Source organism: Lynx rufus, unplaced genomic scaffold (genome assembly GCF_022079265.1).
Source record: "Lynx rufus isolate CCGP_SWC_20201006 ecotype Redwood Valley unplaced genomic scaffold, mLynRuf1.p SCAF_24, whole genome shotgun sequence".
Classification (NCBI taxonomy): Eukaryota; Metazoa; Chordata; class Mammalia; order Carnivora; family Felidae; genus Lynx; species Lynx rufus.
Window position 1 is genome coordinate 10943285 of NW_025814839.1, and position 19794 is coordinate 10963078.

At 50.1% G+C, this 19794-nt stretch overlaps 1 protein-coding gene across 1 annotated transcript in view; it reads right to left on the reverse strand.

The window, feature by feature from the left end:
* Window positions 1–9336: 9336 nt before the first annotated feature.
* GCN1 (GCN1 activator of EIF2AK4) overlaps window positions 9337–19794 on the reverse strand; it is a 59062-nt gene continuing 48604 nt past the window's right edge. The window contains exons 50-59 of the mRNA XM_047088502.1: window positions 19443–19712; window positions 19089–19202; window positions 18417–18647; window positions 16240–16433; window positions 15983–16097; window positions 13779–13875; window positions 13287–13435; window positions 12647–12754; window positions 10564–10782; window positions 9337–10044 (exon numbers count right to left, since the gene is read on the reverse strand). Coding sequence (XP_046944458.1) covers window positions 9919–10044; window positions 10564–10782; window positions 12647–12754; window positions 13287–13435; window positions 13779–13875; window positions 15983–16097; window positions 16240–16433; window positions 18417–18647; window positions 19089–19202; window positions 19443–19712 — 1623 coding nt within the window. The 3' untranslated portion in view covers window positions 9337–9918. The remainder of the gene's footprint in view (window positions 10045–10563; window positions 10783–12646; window positions 12755–13286; window positions 13436–13778; window positions 13876–15982; window positions 16098–16239; window positions 16434–18416; window positions 18648–19088; window positions 19203–19442; window positions 19713–19794) is intronic.

Genomic DNA, 19794 nt, shown 5'->3' on the forward strand with positions numbered 1-19794 from the left:
GGGCTTGCCTTCCTTACGTCTTGTCGGCTAATGTCGCCGCAGCCGCCCGCGGCCCCGGGTGCTTGGAAAGCGGAGGTGCGGTGGAGCCGTGAAGTATGCCGAGAGCGCCGGAGAAGCCCGGCCGTGGCCCAGGACGGACTGACTCCTTCATCTTCAAGAGCCGCAGGCGCTGCGGAGACGGAAAGACAGGCACGCAGTGACCTTGGGGGCGGGGCTTACGCCGAGCTCCCGGTTTCTCGGGACCCAGGACCCGGACACTCCGCCCCCTTCCGCACGGACGCCGCCGTTGAGGGCCTGGTCTCTGGCCTGCGGACTGAATGCCCAGGCACCCGGTGGCTGCCCGGTTTTGCAGGACACGAGTCGCCCGCGGAGCGGAGCGTGAGAGGAGTGTGGCCTTTGAATCCCATCCTAGCCCCGTGATCCCTTGGAGCCTGCGTTGCTTCCTTGGTAAAATGGGGAGAGCAGTTCCAGAATCAGAGCCCCGTCCAACTTGACGCTGAGCCGTTGTGAGCTGCATCCGGAGCCCCAAGCGGCAGCTCCCTCGGCTTCGATTTCACACCGCCTACAGAGTCATATCTCAAAATCGTGTGGTTAGGAAGACCTGGGCTGCCAGGAATTAAGCGGGATTGGGTTTATCATCAGCTCCAGTTTTTTCCAGTTTTAGAGTAAGTTCCCACCTGCCCTAAAAGGGAGATGCTCCTACTACCATCCTGCTTAAGAGAATTGCAGAGATCCCTAAGTTCCTTATAGCTCTCTGTCCCTTTCCCGTCAAGTATGTTGAATATTCCCACTTGTTTTATCACTTACATGTTGACTTTATAAAAAGTAATGCTCATGGTTAAAAAACAAAATGTACAGAAGCTTACCCAAAAATACAAATTAGTTTTTCCTTCAGACCCATTCCTCACAGTTAACTCTTGTTAATAAGTTCCTTGGACACCTTAAAGTGCTTAAGAACTATTTGTGGAACTAATAAATGTCTTTCAATGAATTTTCTGTGCCTGTGCAAACACATACATGTATGTACATTGCCTTTTTAACAATATGCTTGGACGTTCTGTCATTTAACAACCGCGTGGTATGGTACGCGGTCATAGGGTTGTACTTTAACCACTCTGCTATTGATAGGCATTCATGTTGTTTGTAATGTTTTATGTAAACAATGTTGCAGGGAAGATCCTTGAACAGCTCATGGAGCGTCATACTCCAGTTTTGAGGGTTCTTTCCAGGAGCTAAGAATCGAGTGTGGTGATGTCAGAAAAACATGGGCTTGGAATCTGAAGGTACTACCTGGGAGAGGAATTACTTCATATGACCATTTAAAAGGGGTCCTTGGGGGCACGTGGGTGGCTCAGTCAGTTGAGCCTCAGTCTCTTGATTTCAGCTCACGTCATGATCTTGGTTCATGGGTTCAAGCCCTGCTGTCAGCACAGAGCCTGCTTGAGATTCTCCCTCTCAAACTTTAAAAAATTATTTTTAAAAAGTGATCTTTCTTGGTCTAGGAGAGGTTAGTGGGATCCCCTTTGATTCAGCAGTTCTAAGAAATACAAGGGAAGGGGCGCCTGGGTGGCACAGTCGGTTAAGCGTCCGACTTCAGCCAGGTCATGATCTCGCGGTCCGTGAGTTCGAGCCCCGCGTCAGGCTCTGGGCTGATGGCTCGGAGCCTGGAGCCTGTTTCCGATTCTGTGTCTCCCTCTCTCTCTGCCCCTCCCCCGTTCATGCTCTGTCTCTCTCTGTCCCAAAAATAAATAAAAAACGTTGAAAAAAAAATCAAAAAAAAAAAAAAAAAAGAAATACAAGGGAAGACGAGAGTGTCTGTGTAGCTACCAGGCAAGCACACTCAACCCTGACCAGCCACTGAGGCAGAAGGCCACTCCAGCTCATCTTCTCAACCTGCTCTGGAGTCAGAGGGACTTTGGTTCAAGTGCCACACCCAACATGGGGCTTGAACTCACAACCCTGAGATCAAGAGTCGCATGTTCTGCCAATTGAGCCAGCCAGGTGCCCCCAAATGCTAACTTTGAAATCCTGGCTCTGTCCCTTAAAAGCTTTCAGATTTGGGATAAGTCACATCACATCTTGGAGCCCGTTTCCTCACAGAATAGTTGTGAGGATTAGAGAGGTTTGTAGATTACCTGGTACATACAGGCATTCGATAAACAGCAACTGATACCGTTAGCCACGGTCATTTTGCACTGGCTCGTTCATACTTTCAGCTGTTTCCTATTGTAGATACCTGTTGCACACATTTCCAAGGCAGCCTCTCAATACCAGGCTACAGGATACTTTTACTCAAAAGTAGAGCAGAGTTGGCCATTGTGAAGACCAGATTCCTGACTTGCCTGCACGTGTCTTCTGGAAAGGAACAGGCATTAATTCATTTAATCAGTAACTAATGAATGCTTACTACTTACTATATGCTACAGGTTATAGAATAGAGCCTTTTTTCTCCAGGAGCTGTCTTATCAGAGGTAAGACATACTCCTAAGGAATTAAAAATACAAGACAATGCAATAGATAAAACAGCTGTCAAATAAGCAGTCTAGACTTCAGAGGAACAGTGCTATCACTTTTAGCTAGAATGATGGAGAAGAGATTTCATTATAAAGGTTTCATGATGGAATTGGAACTTACAAGCCTTGAATGATAGGTGTATTTAGACAGCCGCTGTCACCGCCTGTGAGAATCATCAATTTTGGCTTTGAGAGAGAATTCCCTATAGGCCAGGATATGTGCCTGGTGTCCCCAAAATGAAACAGCATTATTTCCTCTACAAATAACGTTTTACATTTATTTAAACTACAATTCAGCAGGGGCACCTCGGTGGCTCAGTCAGTTAAGCATCCGACATGGTTTTGGCTCAGGTCATGAGGTGGAGCCCCGTTTCGCACTCTGTGCTGGCAGTGCAGAGCCTGCTTGGGATTCTCTCTCCATCTCTGTCTGCCCCTCCTGCTGCTCTCTCTCCCTCAAAACAAAACGAAACGACACAAAATGCTCCACTACATACAATCCAGCTTTGTTCTGGTAGGGAGCTAGGTAGGTAGGTAGGTAGAGTTAGGTAGAAAGGGACAGAGAGAAAGGAAGAGAGAGAAAGAAACTATATATGAACATGGATCTTAACTGTGGGGACCTGAGGTAGCATCAGTATGCACCGATGAGAAACTTGGTTCCGCTGTTCTGAATAGCCAGTTTACAGATGAGCTTTTGCGAGGCCACCTGTTTTGCACAGTAGTCTGGTGCAAGCATGCACGGTGGATTTCTGCTGCTGAGATTTCAGGGAGGTTACTGCTGAAGCCCAGGTGTGCAGCAACAGCAGGAAGGGACAGATGCAAAGGACAATATGCAAACATCAACCAGACAAAGCAGCATTGCAACCAAAAAAAAAAAAAATCACAGAACTTAACCTGGCAACTGGAGTCAGGTGCTAATTCAGAAAACACTTGCGTGCCTACTAGGTGCCAGGCACTGTGCTGGCACCGAGGACACAACATGAGCCAAACAAGGCCCATCCTCATGGAGCTTACGATACAATAGGGCAAGACAAGTTGTTCCCTCCTTCAGCACATGTCTGAGAGCTTCCCTGTACCAGGCACTGACATAGGGGAAGCGACAGCAATAAATTAAACTTTAAAACCCCTGCTTTCATGGAGGTGACATTCTGGTAGGGAATACAAATATGTGTCTGGAGACAAAGGAAGAGTGGGGACAGCAGCAGACAGAGGCTCACGGGAACAGAGTGACACCATGGAGTGGGCAGGTGTGCTCCTTGGTCAAGAGGTTGGGCAGTGAATGAAAAGACGGTGGTGGTGGTGGTGGTGGTGGTGATGGCGGTGGGAACAGCAGCGTTGAGTGAAGTTTTTCAGGGTCACAGAAGCAGAGGATAGGCAGACAGGCGTGAGGATTGGGTAGTAAGGGGTAAACGTGGGCTAAAGGCACTACAGGAGAGGCAGGAAGTGTGTCACCAATGGGAAGGCTGGGAGGATAAGGAAGAGGGGACCTGGAGCCAGAGGCCTTGTGGCAGCCAGTGGTGACCCCGGGGAGCAGCACGAGAGATGAAGGTCTGTGGGGCAGAGGTCTGGAGGGACCTGGCTGGTCAGCAACGGAATCTAAAGTTGCTGACACAGGTAGTGAGGGAGGCAGACATGTTCCATGGTGTAAATAGGTAAAAGCAGGTGGCAAGTGAGAATTCAGAGCAGGCAGGTGGACTGAACGCCAGGGGCTTTAAAGAAGCCAAGACGGGACACTTCCAACACACTGGTCCCAGGGGGAAGGAATAAAGAGAATTTTGATGGAACTGGAAATCAGCCTCGGTTTCTTGCCTACATGCTCGATACCATACTGTAAGACTTCGCAGTGGCCAAGACCAAGTGAACATTAATTAAGTTCCTTGGTTGCAGGGGCCATCCCGGTGTTCTCCGGGACCTAGCATATGGCAGGCACTGGTGTCTGTGGCATTAAAGTGAAGCCACACAGAGATCTGGCAAGTTGGAAGGAACATCAGAAACAATGTAGCTAGGGGCGCCTGGGTGGCTCAGTTGGTTAGGCGTCCGACTTCGGCCTAGGTCATGATCTCACAGTTTGTGAGTTTGAGCCCTACGTCGGGCTCCGTGCTGACAGCTCAGAGCCTGGGGCCTGCTTCAGATTCTGTGTCTCCTCCTCTCCCCCCCCACCCCCCGCCCCGCACTTGTGCTCTGTCTCTATCAAGAATAAATAAATGCAAAAATATATATTTAAAAAAAAAGAAACAATGTAGCTAAACTCTCTTGTGTTCGCTTTCTGTGGGGTGTGGACCAATTTTGGGGGTCTGTCACAAGAACTACAGGGTCAACCCCCAACCCACCCAACCAAACACTTCAGTAGGATTTCTCTCCCCTCATCGTTTATATTAGATTAGTGGTTTTCTTTCTTTTTTATTTAACGTTTATTTTTGAGAGAGAGAGAGAGAACATGAGCGGGGAAGGGGCAGAGAGATGGAGACAGAGGATGCAGAACATCATGACCTAATCCGAAACCAGGAGTTGGTTACTTAACCAACTGAGCCACCCTAATGCCCCCTAGATCAGTGTTGTTGTTGTTTTAATTTTTAACGTTTATTTGTTTTTGACAGAGAGAGAGCATGAGCAGGGGAGGGGCAAAGAGAGAGGGAGACACAGAATCCGAAGCAGGCTCCAGGCTCTGAGCTGTGAGCACAGAGCCCGAAGCGGGGCTCGAACTCACAGGCCGTGAGGTCATGACCTGAGCCGAAGTCGGACGCTCAACCGACTGAGCCACCCAGGTGCCCAATTGGTGGTTTTTGAAGTGTGGCCTGGGGACCCCCGGGGCTCCCTGAGACCCCTTCAAAGAATCTGCAGTGAAAACATTTTCTCTTAATACCAAGATGTTACTTGCTTTTTCCACTCTCGTTCTTACCCAGTGGAGGTTTCCAGAGAGCCTACGTGACATGTGACATCACAATAGCTTGAATGCAGAAGCAGACATGAAAATCCAGACATTAAAGACATGTGAAGAATGTAAAACAAAGCTTCTCTCCTCACTAAAATGGCTTTTGTTTTGGAAAACTCTGTTATATTTGTTATGGTTACTTACGGTAACATGTAACGGGTTTATTATTTTTAAAGGAGTACAACTTACAAAGTTGACCAGTTTAGATGTGTATGGTGGTAAATATCAATAAGGAAGAGATACATACGCAAGAGCTCTTTGGGGTGTATACTTTCAAAGTGTAAAGAGTTCCTGAGGCCAAGATATTTGAGAAATGCTGGATTAGATACTGCTACACCCCGGCTTCCCACCCCCTTTACGGGAGTCCAAATGGTAAGAAGGCTCGAATCCTGCTTACGACCAGCTTATGCCATCTCAACCAGAGAAACTGGGTCTCAGAAGAGCATCAAAAGGTGACTGGTGTATTGCATGTGGACACACACAGGAGTGTCACACAGAAATCCCACAGAGGGAGTAATCCTTGGACCAGTTTTTCCAGTTTCCTGAGCTTCATTAACACCAAGACTATCCTTCCACCAGACAGGCTGCAGGGAACCCTCCTAATACAACTGAGGGGCAGCTGGGAAACACCCAATGAAATAACTGGGCTCCATCTCTTATGAAGAGTAAAACCCAGTCACTCCACAGAACTACATGCCAACAACTTGCCTAGTTTCTTTTGCTGATGGCCCTGGGGCCCGGTGACCCAACTATCAAGAAACAGGTTTTTCCCAGTTCTGCAGCCAACTGGCCACATGTACCTCCACTTTCCTCCTCATAAAACAAGGACCAGTCCCTTCTGGCCTCCCACGCACCGCTCTAACGACGACAGTAGAGGGCTATCTTGCCCGGGCACCCTGGAGACCCCGTCCCCGTATGGACACGCTCCTCACTCGGCATCTTACACATCCAAACACAGCGGTCATCGCTTCTCAAAAAGAATTTGATTTTTAAGTTCATAAGCTTTTTAAAACTTCGGGCTCACAGAGTTAACACAGCATCTGCCGACTCCAGCCCCAGCAGGAACTCCTGAACAAGAGCTCAGGACTTGTGACACGCCACTGGGGTAACAGTGCCTATGGCTCAGTCCTTTCCCATTGACATCCCCCATTTCTCTCTTACCCACCAAGCAAGTACCTCCCGTGTGCCTGGCCTCATGGAGCATGCTATCTCGCTCACTGCAGACAAGCCTGTGACTGTCCTTGTCACTGTACAGATGAGGACATGTGGGTTCAGGTAAAGCAACGTGCTCTGGGCCACCCGACTTAACATTAAGTGAAGGGTCAAACCTGCCTTGATGAGTTCACACAGCTCCACAAGAGAACACCATACAGCACGAAAGCACTGCCTGCATTTCCTTGAAAACATTTTAGAACCTAGATGTTTTTTGAGGCTCTTCCTGTTTCTCCCTATTGTTCTCATTCAGAAAGGCTTGAAGCAATTTACCACATGTCCACACACAACCATACTTAGAGAAACATTCCTAACCACCAATCTTGTTTCAGAATCTGTGCTCGGCAAAACGGGGTCTTCAAATCCCTGCAAACAGAAGAATCAATCCTGCAGGTCCCTTGCCCCTCTCCCGAGCTTGCATCACAGCAGTGAGCCAGAACTTACCTGTACATTTGGTGCCTAGGTCTGTAAAGCATGTCATTCTCTCCCCACATTTTAAACTAATCTCGATGCCCATGATTCCAGAGGTGCCTGGAATCAGGTGAAGGGGTGAGAGGCTCGGTTTAGTTTTCCCTGGGTTAGCTCAGGGCATGTCTTTCAGACACGTGAAGAGAAACATCGGAGTCTCCTCCTCCGAGATCGCTGAAAGTCTTAGAAAATAGCTGTCTTTCCTAAAGCAAGTGTCCTGTGAATGGGGTGAGGTACTGACCAGCCAGCAGGGCATCCAGGTAGAGCCCTGGGCCAATCACCCAGAGCCACTCAGCCACTGTTGGCCGTGTGGGCCAAGACGTGAAGGGGCTGAAGGCCCTGCTACAAAGAAGAGAAAATGCTTGTACCTAACTAACCATCACAGAAGAGAGAAGCCAAGAATATCCGCTCTGGGGACAAACTGCCATTTATTAGCCATATGATCCCAGGGGAATGACTTCTCTCCCTAAATTCCTTCCTCTGGAAAACAGTAACCACAAGAGAACCTACTTCATGGGCTGAAGAGATTAAATGAAAAAAATGCCAAATGTCATCAGTGATAATCACTATTATAACATTGAGAACAAGAGATTCTTAGAGCTTCTATCCCAAATACCTCATTTTACAGATGAGAAAACTGGCCCAGAGAAGTCCGACGGCTTGCCCAAGGTGAAATAGCTCTACCAACCACCAGGGCAAATAGTTTTGCTTCTCTGCTGCCAAGCTCCACTTCCTTCGGGATGTCCAGGGCTGCTGTTTCTAGGATTGCTAGGCCTCCCTCCGGGTCAAGAGGGTCTTCTGTGCCTGCTCCACTGTCCTGTGACAGCCCTTCGAGGCTCATTTCCCAGGAACCCACGCCCTCCCTGCAGACTCAGGGAATGCAATTCAACATGCTCCGGGAGCCTTTGAGTCATCTCTGTCTGTGAATCAACCTCCATCCATCCATCCTGAACAGAGAGATCTCATCCTCCTCCAGTTTCTGCAACAGAACCTGGTGTTTTTCCTTTGGATTTTGCTTACTGAGTGTCTTCCACCTCTAAGTACATCAGATTTCCCTCCCAGTTTCATACTGGGGGCTGAACGTCTGAGATGGACATAAGCATCTATTCTGAGATCCTGGAGGAAACGCTGAAGACTATCCCTCAGGGGCTTACCAGAGCTTTTCCAGCCACACCCCCGTCACACAGAAACTTCATCTGCCTCGCCAGAGCTAACTGGCAGAGGTGACCACATGTGCACACAGCTTGCTGGACATACGCCCCAGGGAACTGAGAGGACACTGCTGACCATCTGAATCCCAGAAGCAGGGAACAGTTCCCATGGCTACCAAAAGCTGCACCCATTGGCTGCTTTGGCTATTGGGACGGACTCAGCCGACCTCTCAAGGTCCCCTGCCGCCCTGGGAGTCTACAATTACATCGAGCCAGCTGAGACCATGCCTGCTACAAGAAAATAGGAAGTCCTATGACATATAAGGCTCAGGCATAGAAAGCAAGGTTTTCATCAGAAGTATCTCAGAGGTCACCTTGTCTTATTTATCAGAAGTGCTGAGTCACAGGGCTACTTTCTACCTTTGCTGCATTAATAAGCCAAGCCTTGCTTTTTTTGATAGAACACTTTAGACTTTTTACAAAATGAGCTCGCTACCACATTTAATCTTCCTTTCTTTTACAGCTCTGACCAGTAATTTCGGTAGAGGTTTATTCCATACTGTGACCAGGGACACAGCCCAGAAAAACTTGCGTCACTGGGCCCAGAAGGGCGTGCTCCGTCAGACAGGACATGTGGATCACGAGCCTTCTAAGAACCAGGAGGAAGGAAGTCATTCATAAAGGAGACAGATGCTGAACTGCAACTTTTCTTTCCTTCGGCAAGTCCTCTAACTACAGCAATGTGGTTCTTTCTTACTCCGCAGAAGGGATGGACTTCTCTTTAACACTTGACTACCAGAAGCTCCCCCACCTTTCTGAGTCAGGACAGAACAGGCAAGTGGCCAATTCAACCACTGCCTTCTCTATGCTCAGTGAAATCACGGGACCCAACCTCAGGACAGAGAAGTGCATAAATCTCTACGAGACTTCCAAGAGCAGGAGAGATGCCCAAGAGTCAGAATGCTGCCGGTGCTCACAAGAGCGTTGCAAGTGTCGCCTTATTCCTGATGCACAAAGCTTCATGTTTAATGGATGCCTGGAGATTTTTATAAATCTGCTTGTATCGAGATTAAATCAAAGCCTTTATTAAAACATTCCTCCTTCAAACAACCTGCATTTAAACCAATACCCCTCCCCGACTTGTGAATTGCCAGGGCATTGCGAGTATGTCATGTTCACCTGACAGGGGTCAGATCCAATCGGGCCACACAACATGGCAAAGCCACGCCAAGACACGGCACACCAGGCCGACCTCCACGGTTCAGTGCCCCACTCAGGATCTAGGCAAAGGCTAGTAGCACTGGCTCCCGAAGCAGAACTCAAGCACAGGAGAAGAGGATCCAGAAGTCTGGCCCCACCTGTTCCAGACCCAGCCATGCTCAGCCGGATGATCAGCTCTTGGCTACCACTTGGTGTGGCTCACACATGTGCTTTTGTCTCTTCTCCAAAGAAAAGGGTGAGAGATGGAGGAGGCAATTTTCAGTTGTGTGTGGGTTTGATTTAAGGCTTTGGCTGTGGTCTGTTGAAATATTAAAATACTTTCTGGGAACGCCATCTCCTAAGCTCCCCATCGGAACAAACGTATTTTCAAAAATGAAAACATTGAACAAAGAGGTGGAGCCCGGGGGGGCGGGGCCTGGGCCTATCAGGTCAGGATGGTGTCGTCCACCTGCTCTGTGGAGTCGGCCTGGCTGGCCAGCTTCTTCAGGGACCTTCGGTTGCACTCATTCAGCACCTCCAAACTGGCCACGTCCAGGATCTTGGAGAGGGCCTGTGGGGAAGATGGAAATGAGGAGACATAGTCAGAAAATACAGCTTCAGGTTTCTCCAAGCCAAGGCAAAAATGAACATTAACCTCAGAAATGGCACTGCTGTGGACTCCGGCAAAATAAGGGAGTCCGATGGATCCCTGGGAAGCCAAGAAAACCACACCTCATGCTTTTCATGTGCTGAGGCGGGGAGTGGAAGGGCTTTCAGTGCTCTAAATATGGTGGGGAGAGGAGTGCATGAACAGGGCTCCCTCCTGGGATCCGTTCCACACGTTCAGATGCCAAGTGAGACTTTATTTGGATTTCTCCAAAACAGGGCTCTGTTGCCGAAAGAAGCCTGAACCCCACAGGAACAGAGGAATGTTTTCAGGCACTAGACCAGTCACCTGACCACAATCTGCCTCTCAACACTCAGCATATGAGGTGGTGGAATATGATGCTTAAAGACTACCACGCAGTAGAGCCGTGTGCCGAGCACCCACAGCAGGCCCTGGAGGGACACCCCAGTCCCAGGCTCCCACCTGAAACACCTCTTCGCCCTGCCGCATCTTGAGGAGGTTGACGATCGCCTGGTCACTGTAGGCTCTCACGACAGTGTTTTTATCCTTGGTGTTGTCGAGAAGAGCCTTTAGGATAGGTTTGATGGCCTGGGGGTCCAGGGGAGGCAGCGGGTCCTTGTTGGCCCACCAGATCATCTTCTCAGCCACGAGCCTGATGTCACTGGATGGGTTCTGCAGACACTAAGAAGACCATAAGCTTTTAGTTAGGCACATCCAATCTGTTTTTCAAGGAAGCCCAAATTTCTGCCCTGACATTCCCTCTTCATCCAGAAACTGACCCCAATGCTTGCTTCCAATGGCTTCCTTTCCCATCTTGGCTGGGGGGGGGGGGGGGGGGGGCAGTGACAGGTTCTGACTCAGCCCATCTCCTTCTCCCACCTCATCTCATGCTACTCTCTCCCTTTTTCTCACTACTCTTGGTCCACGCAGGGCTATCACTTCCTCGGGGACACCAAGCTCCTTCCCGCCTTCGGGCCTCCGCCCTGACTGGTCCCACAACCTGGGATGTGCCTGCCCGGGGGTCCTCACATGGTTGGCTCCTTCTCCTCCTACAGGCCTCAGCTCAAGTGTCAGCCCATAGAGGTCTCCCATAACAACCCTCTCTAAATTAGGGCCCTCCTCATCCCCATAGGCTTTTTGTGTACCTCCAACTCTACAGATCTTGTCTGCTCCATGCACCTCTATGCCTTGAGGGTCTAGCCCAGCGAGGTACACAGAGGATCTTCAGTAAACAAACACTGATGAACAGCTGCATGCAAGGTGATGCTGTTACATGGGCTCAATCTAACAGGGGCCCTGAGAACTCTCAGCAGGGCTGCAGGCGTCTGCAGGATGGGGCAATCCCCCTCTGGAACCTCACTATTCAAATTGAGGTCCACACACCAGCAGCACTGATACCGCCCAGGAACTGGTTACAAAGGCAGAGTCTCAGACTTAGCCACACCTCTAAAAATGCAGATTCTTGCTCTGATTTGTGTGCACAATTTCTGAAAAGCTTGCTTTATTACACAGGCAGCAGGGTCCCCAGTGTCCAGCTCCCAGGCTTTCCTAATTGACACCTTGCAGCCACCACAATAACAATAATAAGCACCATGCCAGCTAAAAGGAGGCAGGGAAGAAAAGACTTACTAAGATTTGAACCCAGCACGAATTCGGGCCCTACGTCAGGCTCTGTGCTGACAGCTCAGAGCCTGGAACCTGCTTCACATCTTGTGTTTCCCTCTCTCTCTGCCCCTCCCCCACTCATACTCTCTCTTCACTCTCAAAAATAAACATTAAAAAAAAAAAAAAAAAAAAGGTTTGAACCCAGGTCTGTCCCAAATTTTACTAAATCCAGATGCCTGGAAGGAATACCTCAGATAGTGGTTCTTAAAGTCTTATGTGCAAAATATATAAACAGCTCTCAAAACTTCAGTATTAGGAAAGAAAAAACACAATTTTAAGAACAGCAAAAGACATCAATAAACACTCTACCAAGTGAATGTGGGGATGGCTAATAAGCACATAAAAATTATTCTACATCAGGGCGTCTGGGTGGCTCAGTGGGTTGAGTGTCTGACTTGATTTTAGCTCAGGTCTTGATTTCACAGTTGCAAAATCAAGCCCCAAATCAGGCTCCATGCGAGGCACGGAGTCTGCTTAAGATTCTCTCTCTCCCCAGCTCTGCCCCTCCCCTACTCGCACTCAAAAAAAAAATTGTTCTACATCATTAGCCATAAACAAATGCAAACTAAACCACAATATGATACTATAGTACACTTTTGAGAAAGGATAAAATTAAAACAAAAAAAAAAAAGTTAAAAAAAAAAACAACAAAATAGTGATTCTTAATTTGATTTGGGGTTACAGGTCTACTTGAGAATCTGACAAGTCAGGCACTCTTCCGGAGGAAAAAAGCACACAGAATCACTTTGTGTTCCACTCCCAAGGGTTCAGAGACCTCCCAGAGCTCTCCGCAGAGAACTCCTAGAACACAGTCAGACAGCACACTTCCAGTGTTCTTTGGACATGGGTCCTTCTCACAAGCCAGGCTGCCCCTACTCACCTTAATGAACAGGCTGGAGAGTTTGGCTGGCAAGTGTCCTCCCCCTGTCTCGATGTGATGCTTCATCAGGAATCCCATGCCCCGGATCCCGCTCACTGCGATGGGGATCTGTGGGGACAGGAAAGAGCTGGATGGCACAGCACCCTGCCCCTTCCTCGGAGCAGCAGGGCCAGGCTCTGTCTCATCCCCAGGAACCTCCAGGACACTGGCCCCTCATATAAGCACCCCTGCTATACACACACACACACACACACACACACACACAACTTCACATCCAAGACTCTTTGACAGCTTTCTTGCAGACAGCTTTCTTTGCTTCCTGGCTATGAAGCAAACAAAGCCTGTGTGCACTGCTTCCCACGAACAGGGTTCAGAGAGCTTCTGACATGGAAGGGACCTCCAGACACTCCTACTTAAACTCCTCATTGTTTACAGATGACAGAACTGAGGCCCAGGGAGACCAAGTAGTGGTCCAAGGCCACAGAAAGTTACTGGCAAAGGCAAAATTTGAACCCAGGCCTCTCACCGCCCAGTCTGCAGTAGAGCCCCTCCCCCGCCCCTTGTGCAGTGTCAGCAAGGATACAGCTGTGGAATTTGGGCTAGGGAGGGGGAGAGGGGTGTGGCTGCCCCAAAGCCTTACCCTGTCTGCCATGGCATTGCTGAGGATCATGTCCTGAACTTCACTGCTATACCTGCCCGCACAGAGTCTGCCGGGAGCCACGTTCACAGCCACAGACAGTGCCAGGCTCCGTCCATGCCGAACCATCCAGTCAATGCCAGACACATCCGCTGAGTGGAAGGACACAACCGGGTCAACCTGCACTTTACACTACGCCCCTACCAGCCATGCAGCCCCCAGGCCTACCCAACCTAAGCCCAATGGAAATCCCAGTCCACTGCACACGGACCGCCCTGCCCAATGTGGCACGTTATGAAGAGGTCTCTCTCAAGCAGCTTCAGACTCGCAGCCACGTTCCCCAAGCAGAGACGTAAGGGACTATAGGACCACTGGAAACTCCATTTTGTTTTAAGAGCTGGATTCCTCAAGGAGAGACTAGCTGCCAGAAGACCCCCCCCGAGGGAAAGGGGAGACAAGGCTCTGCAGGGGGTCCCCAGTGCACAGGAGACCTACCCAGCAAGCACTGCTGAAGGACAGCGCTGAGCTCCTCTTCAGTCAGAAAGGCACACAGCTCGCCCAGGCAGCCGGCCGAGGAGATGCGAGTGTTGTCCTGACAGAGCACAGAAGGGAGCAAAAGCCGGCGTGAGCTGCACCACCAGCTGCAAGGTCAGTGGGGCCAGCAACTGCCCAGGATGGAGGGCAGGGGAGAAGGCAGAACGAGGCGACTCCAGACTCCTGTCCCCACTCCAGGCACGTGCGCTCCTGCTGCCAGAGCGGGACTGCCATTCATGGCAGCCGCCACTGGGCGTGGAGCGAACAACCACACACCCAGCACTTCTCTCAATTATAGAAAACTCCAGTGTGCGTGCATATGGTAATCATCATCACAATGGCAATAATACCCGTATTTACGTAGCACCTCTCTTCTTAGAAAGTCAGAACATTTTCCGCGTATTATCTCAATTACTATCAACAGCTCTGGGAGGCAGCGAGGGGCGGCCCCTGCCCACATCACTGGACATCAGCTAGAGAACTGCTCTGAGCTCCTTTCCTTCCAGCCCCACTCCCCTGCCAACCTTGTGTGTCATCTTGTGTCCAGAGCGACACCCTGGAATCTCTCTACTGTGTCAGTGCCCTAGCACCACCTCCCTTATTCAGGTTTGTCCTAGGAAGTCAGAATGAAGCCACTAATCAACCTAAGGAAGACAAGCAAAAGCTGAGCATTTTCTGTCAAAATCAAAGCCAGATACACAACCTTCTCCCTGCTGCTCCTCCCTAGCCAACTAATCACGGGATAGCAAGGGAGTGGATTTTTAAGATACATACTATGTTATTAATAAGTGCCAATCTGATGTGCACACAGACCACAAACCAACCCACCAACCAAGGACTAATGACCTGCTGAGTGGCTAATGCCAGGCTGGCACCCTGGTTAGCCACCATTGATCCAGGGGAAGCTCTGAGTTGGGGGGAAGATGGTCTGACCACTGTTTGCACCTCTGAGCTCCAGGCAGAAGCCCAGGTGCCAAGCAAGGCTAAAGCTGGCTCTCTCTGACGCCCACTCTCTCCAACAGGATCTATTTTAAGCTCCACTGTGGTGAAATGCAAATTGGCCTAAATACTAACTTTTGCTTGCACTGGGCATGGCCCTGTAAAAACCCTCAGAGAGAAGGGGGGGGGGGGGCTCTAGTCAGGGAGCAGCAGTTGGAATGAGGCCAGATTTCCACAGCCATGGTAAGCCCAGCAGTAACAAGGGCTGGCCCCACTGAGTGCGCTACAAGTGCAAACCATGTGAACCCACAGGCTCAGTCCAGAGATTAACCCCACAACAGAGGGCTGTCAGAGGAGAAAGAGAAAATTCTTATCTAGACTCAGTCGCTGGGCAGCCAACGAGTACTTAACACACGCTTCCAGGCTGGGAAAGGAAGGGCCGTGCTGGAACGGAGACAGCACCGGGGGTCCCAAAGCTCAGACTGTGGCTGACTCCACCTTGCTAGGGCATGGCCCCAGGCAAGTCTCACCCTCTCCAACAGTGCTAAGACCTCCGACCTGGTGTCCCAGACACCAGATGCCAAATTTCCTTTTTATCTTATTTAAGGTGAGAGAGAGAGAAAGAGAGAGAGAGAGAAAAGGCAGGAGAGAGGCAGAGAGAGAGATCATCCCAAGCAGGCTACAAACTGTCAGAGCAGAGCCCGAAGCAGGGCTTGAACTCACAAACCGTGAGATCATGACCTGAGCCAAATAAAGAGTTGGATGTTTAACCAACTGAGCCACCCAGGCACCCTCCCAGATGCCAAATTTCTTAAGGGCTGTGACCATGCTTGCTTCACCTCTGCGAAAGACCCTTTGTCTCAGCAAAAGTTTCCTGAACCAATAAACGAATGTCTTCATTTTACACACAGGGAAAGGAAAGGCAAAGAGGGAAAGTGGCTCGTTTAAGATTACATGGTAAGTTCACAAGAGCTCCTTACTTTCCTTACTGTGAAAACCTTACCTTCCTTATCTGTGAAACAGAACAACCAATACCAACACTACCCGCCCTGTCTCCCTCACAACCAAATGCCTGTTGAACCATAAAGAGTGATAGGAGCATCAGGAATGATTATTACCACTGAGCAGGCAGCAGTTCTTCTAACACAAAACAGACATGTCGACCAAAGCAAAGAGAAGGGGAACCAGTAGAGCCCACCAGCCCGGCCATCCACCTGCAGCCATACCTCGTCGTGTCCCAGCATGCTCAGCAGGAGCGAGACAATGTTTTTCCGGATGACCACGTCCACTTTGGCCCCTGCTCCCTGAATCACAAACCTCAGGGCCTGCAGCATGGTGTCCCTACAGAACCAACGCATCCAACTTAAACCCCTCGCTCTTCTTCACCACTGCTCCCTCCCACACAGGCCCAGCCCGGCCCCAGGAGGCTTCAGCATCTGCCTGGCCTCCTCACAGCAACAACACTGCCCCAGCAGCACCTCACCTGACACCTGGGTCTTCCATGACACGGATTCCATTCAATAGCTCTGTGAAGAGGGGGTCCACCTTGATGTGGATGGAGATGAGTTTCCCCAGAGCATCAGCAGCCTTCAGGCGTACCCCCCGGTTGGAGTCCTGCAGGGCTTTGGTAAAAGTGGTCTGCAGCTGGGGCAGGAATGGCTTCAGGGCAATCCCGACCTGTTTGAGAAACCCACATAAGAAACTACGGGTGTGGTGGAGTCCAAGGCCACAGTGTGCGACAGATACGAAATCAATCAGAAACCACCATGAGCTCTTGCACACAGGCTAGGAGTAGATACTCCCGCAGAGAGGGCAGCCAGCACGGACAGGTCCTGCTCAGCCCCGCTATCACCACCTCCAAGGGAGCCACTGGTTGGCTTAAGTGGAGACCAGTCCACACGGACAAGCAACTTGAAACCTCTATCTCCAAATACATGAAAGAGCAGTGCAGGTGACGGCTGTCAGCCCCACCGAAGGCCTGTTCCAATGCCAAGACAGGGCAACGGACCAGGTGTGTAAGGGCAGGTATCATCTTCTGAGCAATAGATATGCAAGCTGAGCACTGACACTGAGCCCTAAGAACAATCCTATGAAACAAATGACCTCAGAAAGTCACCCCTCCCAAGAATGAACATTTACTTCTTCCTAAATGGGAAAAATCAAAGCAGCTGTTTGGAAGTGTGAAAACACTGGGGTCAGGGGCTGCAGGTTGCTGGGAGGCACACCATGGAGTGAAGCTGGTAAACGGGAGGTAGGAACCATCTGGCCACGGATGACATCGACTCATGGGCCTATGGGACAAATTCTGGGAGGAAAGGGCTCCGTTTGTACACAGAGTTCTAAAACACCACAGAAAAGAACAGCACAGAACACAGGTGAAAATGACACAATTTTTTAAAAAAGATACTATCTTCCATAGAATAAGGCCGATGCTCACAATGCCACATCTTATCTGGGAAGACGCTCCCCACATCTTTCCCTCAAAAGGGGCAAAAAAGCTACAAATTTTAAGCTTGCTTTTGTTTCCAAACCTCGAGTAAGAATTCAAAAAAAAAAAAAAAAAGTTGTTTTTATAACAACAAATCTCAGTTCTGCTTATAATTTTTTTAAATCCTAGAGGACTTAATTATCGCCCCGTAAAATGTCAGAAATGGTTAACATGCTGGCTCTTTGCTTCTTACACTTTTGGCAAAGACTGAAGTTACTCCAGCTGCTCTCAAGACTTCCTTTTCAGTCCCTCATCAGACCCTTTGCATCCCTCTTTATGAGGCAGCAATAAAAAACGGAAATATAGGGGCGCCTGGGTGGCGCAGTCGGTTGAGCGTCCAACTTCAGCCAGGTCACGATCTCGCAGTCCGTGAGTTCGAGCCCCGCGTCAGGCTCTGGGCTGATGGCTCAGAGCCTGGAGCCTGTTTCCGATTCTGTGTCTCCCTCTCTCTCTGCCCATCCCCCGTTCATGCTCTGTCTCTCGCTGTCCCAAAAATAAATAAACGTTGAGAAAAAAAAAAAAAAAAAAAAAACAACGGAAATATATGTAAACTGTGTAATTGCAATTATGTGGCCTTGGATTTTCTCCTTTGAACCAACAGTTCTTCAAAAAACACCAACGAGCAGGGGCGCCTGGGTGACTCGGTTGAACGTCCAACTCTTGATGTCCAGCTCTTGATCTTGGTACCGGTCACAATCTCATGGTTTGTGAGTTCAAGCCCCACATCGGGCTCTGTGCTGGCAGCATGGAGCCTGCTTGGGATTTTCTTTCTCTCTCTCTCTCGCTCAGCCCCTCCCTGATCTCTCTCTCAAAATAAATAAACATTAAAAAAAATTTTTACAACCCACAAAACAGCAACTAGCATTAGTCTGGCATGCTCAGGATGCGTCAGGCACCACCTGACACCACCTTCTCTAGGCCCCACAGCTCTTCATTGGCAGGCAGCAGCAGCAGCACTTCCAAATCAAGGGTGAGGGCACAAGCTCAGAGGTTACCATACTTTCCCAAGGTCATTCTGGCACAGTGTGAGTCTAGCGTCTAGCATCTCGACTCCCTCTGCCATGCTGTTTCTCCATAATAAGCTCCATGTGCTGCCACATGACACCAACCGGCAGACAGATCAGTTCTTGAAGACCCAAATGGACCAAGAGGTGAATGTGTCAGTGGCTCACCTTGGCCAGCAAGAGGCTGAGTGTCTCGAGCAGGGCTGCCTTTACGTTCCAGCTGAACCGGTCCCCCAGGATGCGGATCAGAGGCCCAGTGATGCTGACCACGGAGGGCCTCAGGGCGTCAGCTGAGGTCAGGCGGATCACCAAACCTAAAGCTTTGGCCGCTTCCTCTTTCTGTTCCGGGCTGCCAGTCAGGACGCCCTCCCGCAACACTGGAAGGATGGAGGTTACTCCCTGACGAGAGAACCACACACGACAGTCAAATCTCAAAGGCACTGGGTCCAGGGGTCTCCTATCCAAAGCACGCACCCCTGTCAGCCGTCCTCTCTGTGATTCCCTGACAGAGACTGCTTCTGGTGCCAGGGTAACAGCCTGAGAGGGTGCCGGCTGAGGAACAGTCTTGACAGGGCAGTGATGAGAAGGTAACAGCTCTGGTGGGCCTAGCACACATAGGTATACCTGCTGTCTCCTCTGTGACTCACTTGCTCTGGCCGTGGTGGCCTCCACAACTTAAACTGAAGGCAGCACAGACCCTATCCCCATATGGCCACCGTGGGAAAGAAACACGCTTCTGTGAAAGGCCCTAAGTCAGCTGCTCTACCACAGACCCGGGACTGCGGGTGGAGGTGGAGGAAGGCCATATGCCCACAGCACCCTCACGAGGCCCTGGCTTACCTTCTTTGGGAGGCAGAACCCCGGCACATGCTCGCCTTTGCTCTCATTCCCTATGAGCCGGATTTCTTTGTGCAGTTCTTCAATTAGTGCCAGTTGGTTGCCAGCATCGAGCTTCTGTGGAAGGCCAGGAAAAAGCAGAGAGGATGTCAGGTTCTGAGTATAGCCCTCCCAAGATGGCTTCAAAGTAATACCTCAGGGGGAAGAGTGTGGGGGGAGTATAAGAAAGACTGGCCATGGATTGATAAATGCTGAAGCTGGCTGACAGGTACGTCATGGCCTATTTTAAGAGTCTAATCTTCCAAGCGTCTGGCATGGTCTATAATCAAAATCTGCTGCAGTCAGCAGTCCCCTCACCTTGGTGATGGCATTCAGGGCATCCCAGCTCTCCTCCAGAACCACCGGGCTGGAGTCGTTGAAGAGGCGGATCAGGCCGGACACCAGGCTCCGCAAGTGGCTGGTGTAGTCAGCCTTCGAGCGTGAACAGTAAATGTTGAGGATGATGGCGGCAGCCTGCCTCATGCCCACCTCAGGGCTTCGGGTGGCTTCCAGCAGATCCTCGATGATGATCCGGTGCCCAGTGTCATCCTCTACTGAGAGGATCACAGCCTGACAGTTGGCCATCTCCTGAAACCACAGGGGACACCCAGACTGAGCACAGCTCCTCAGGGGCAGGCCAGGACAGCTGACAGAAAGCTGCCAGGAGTAA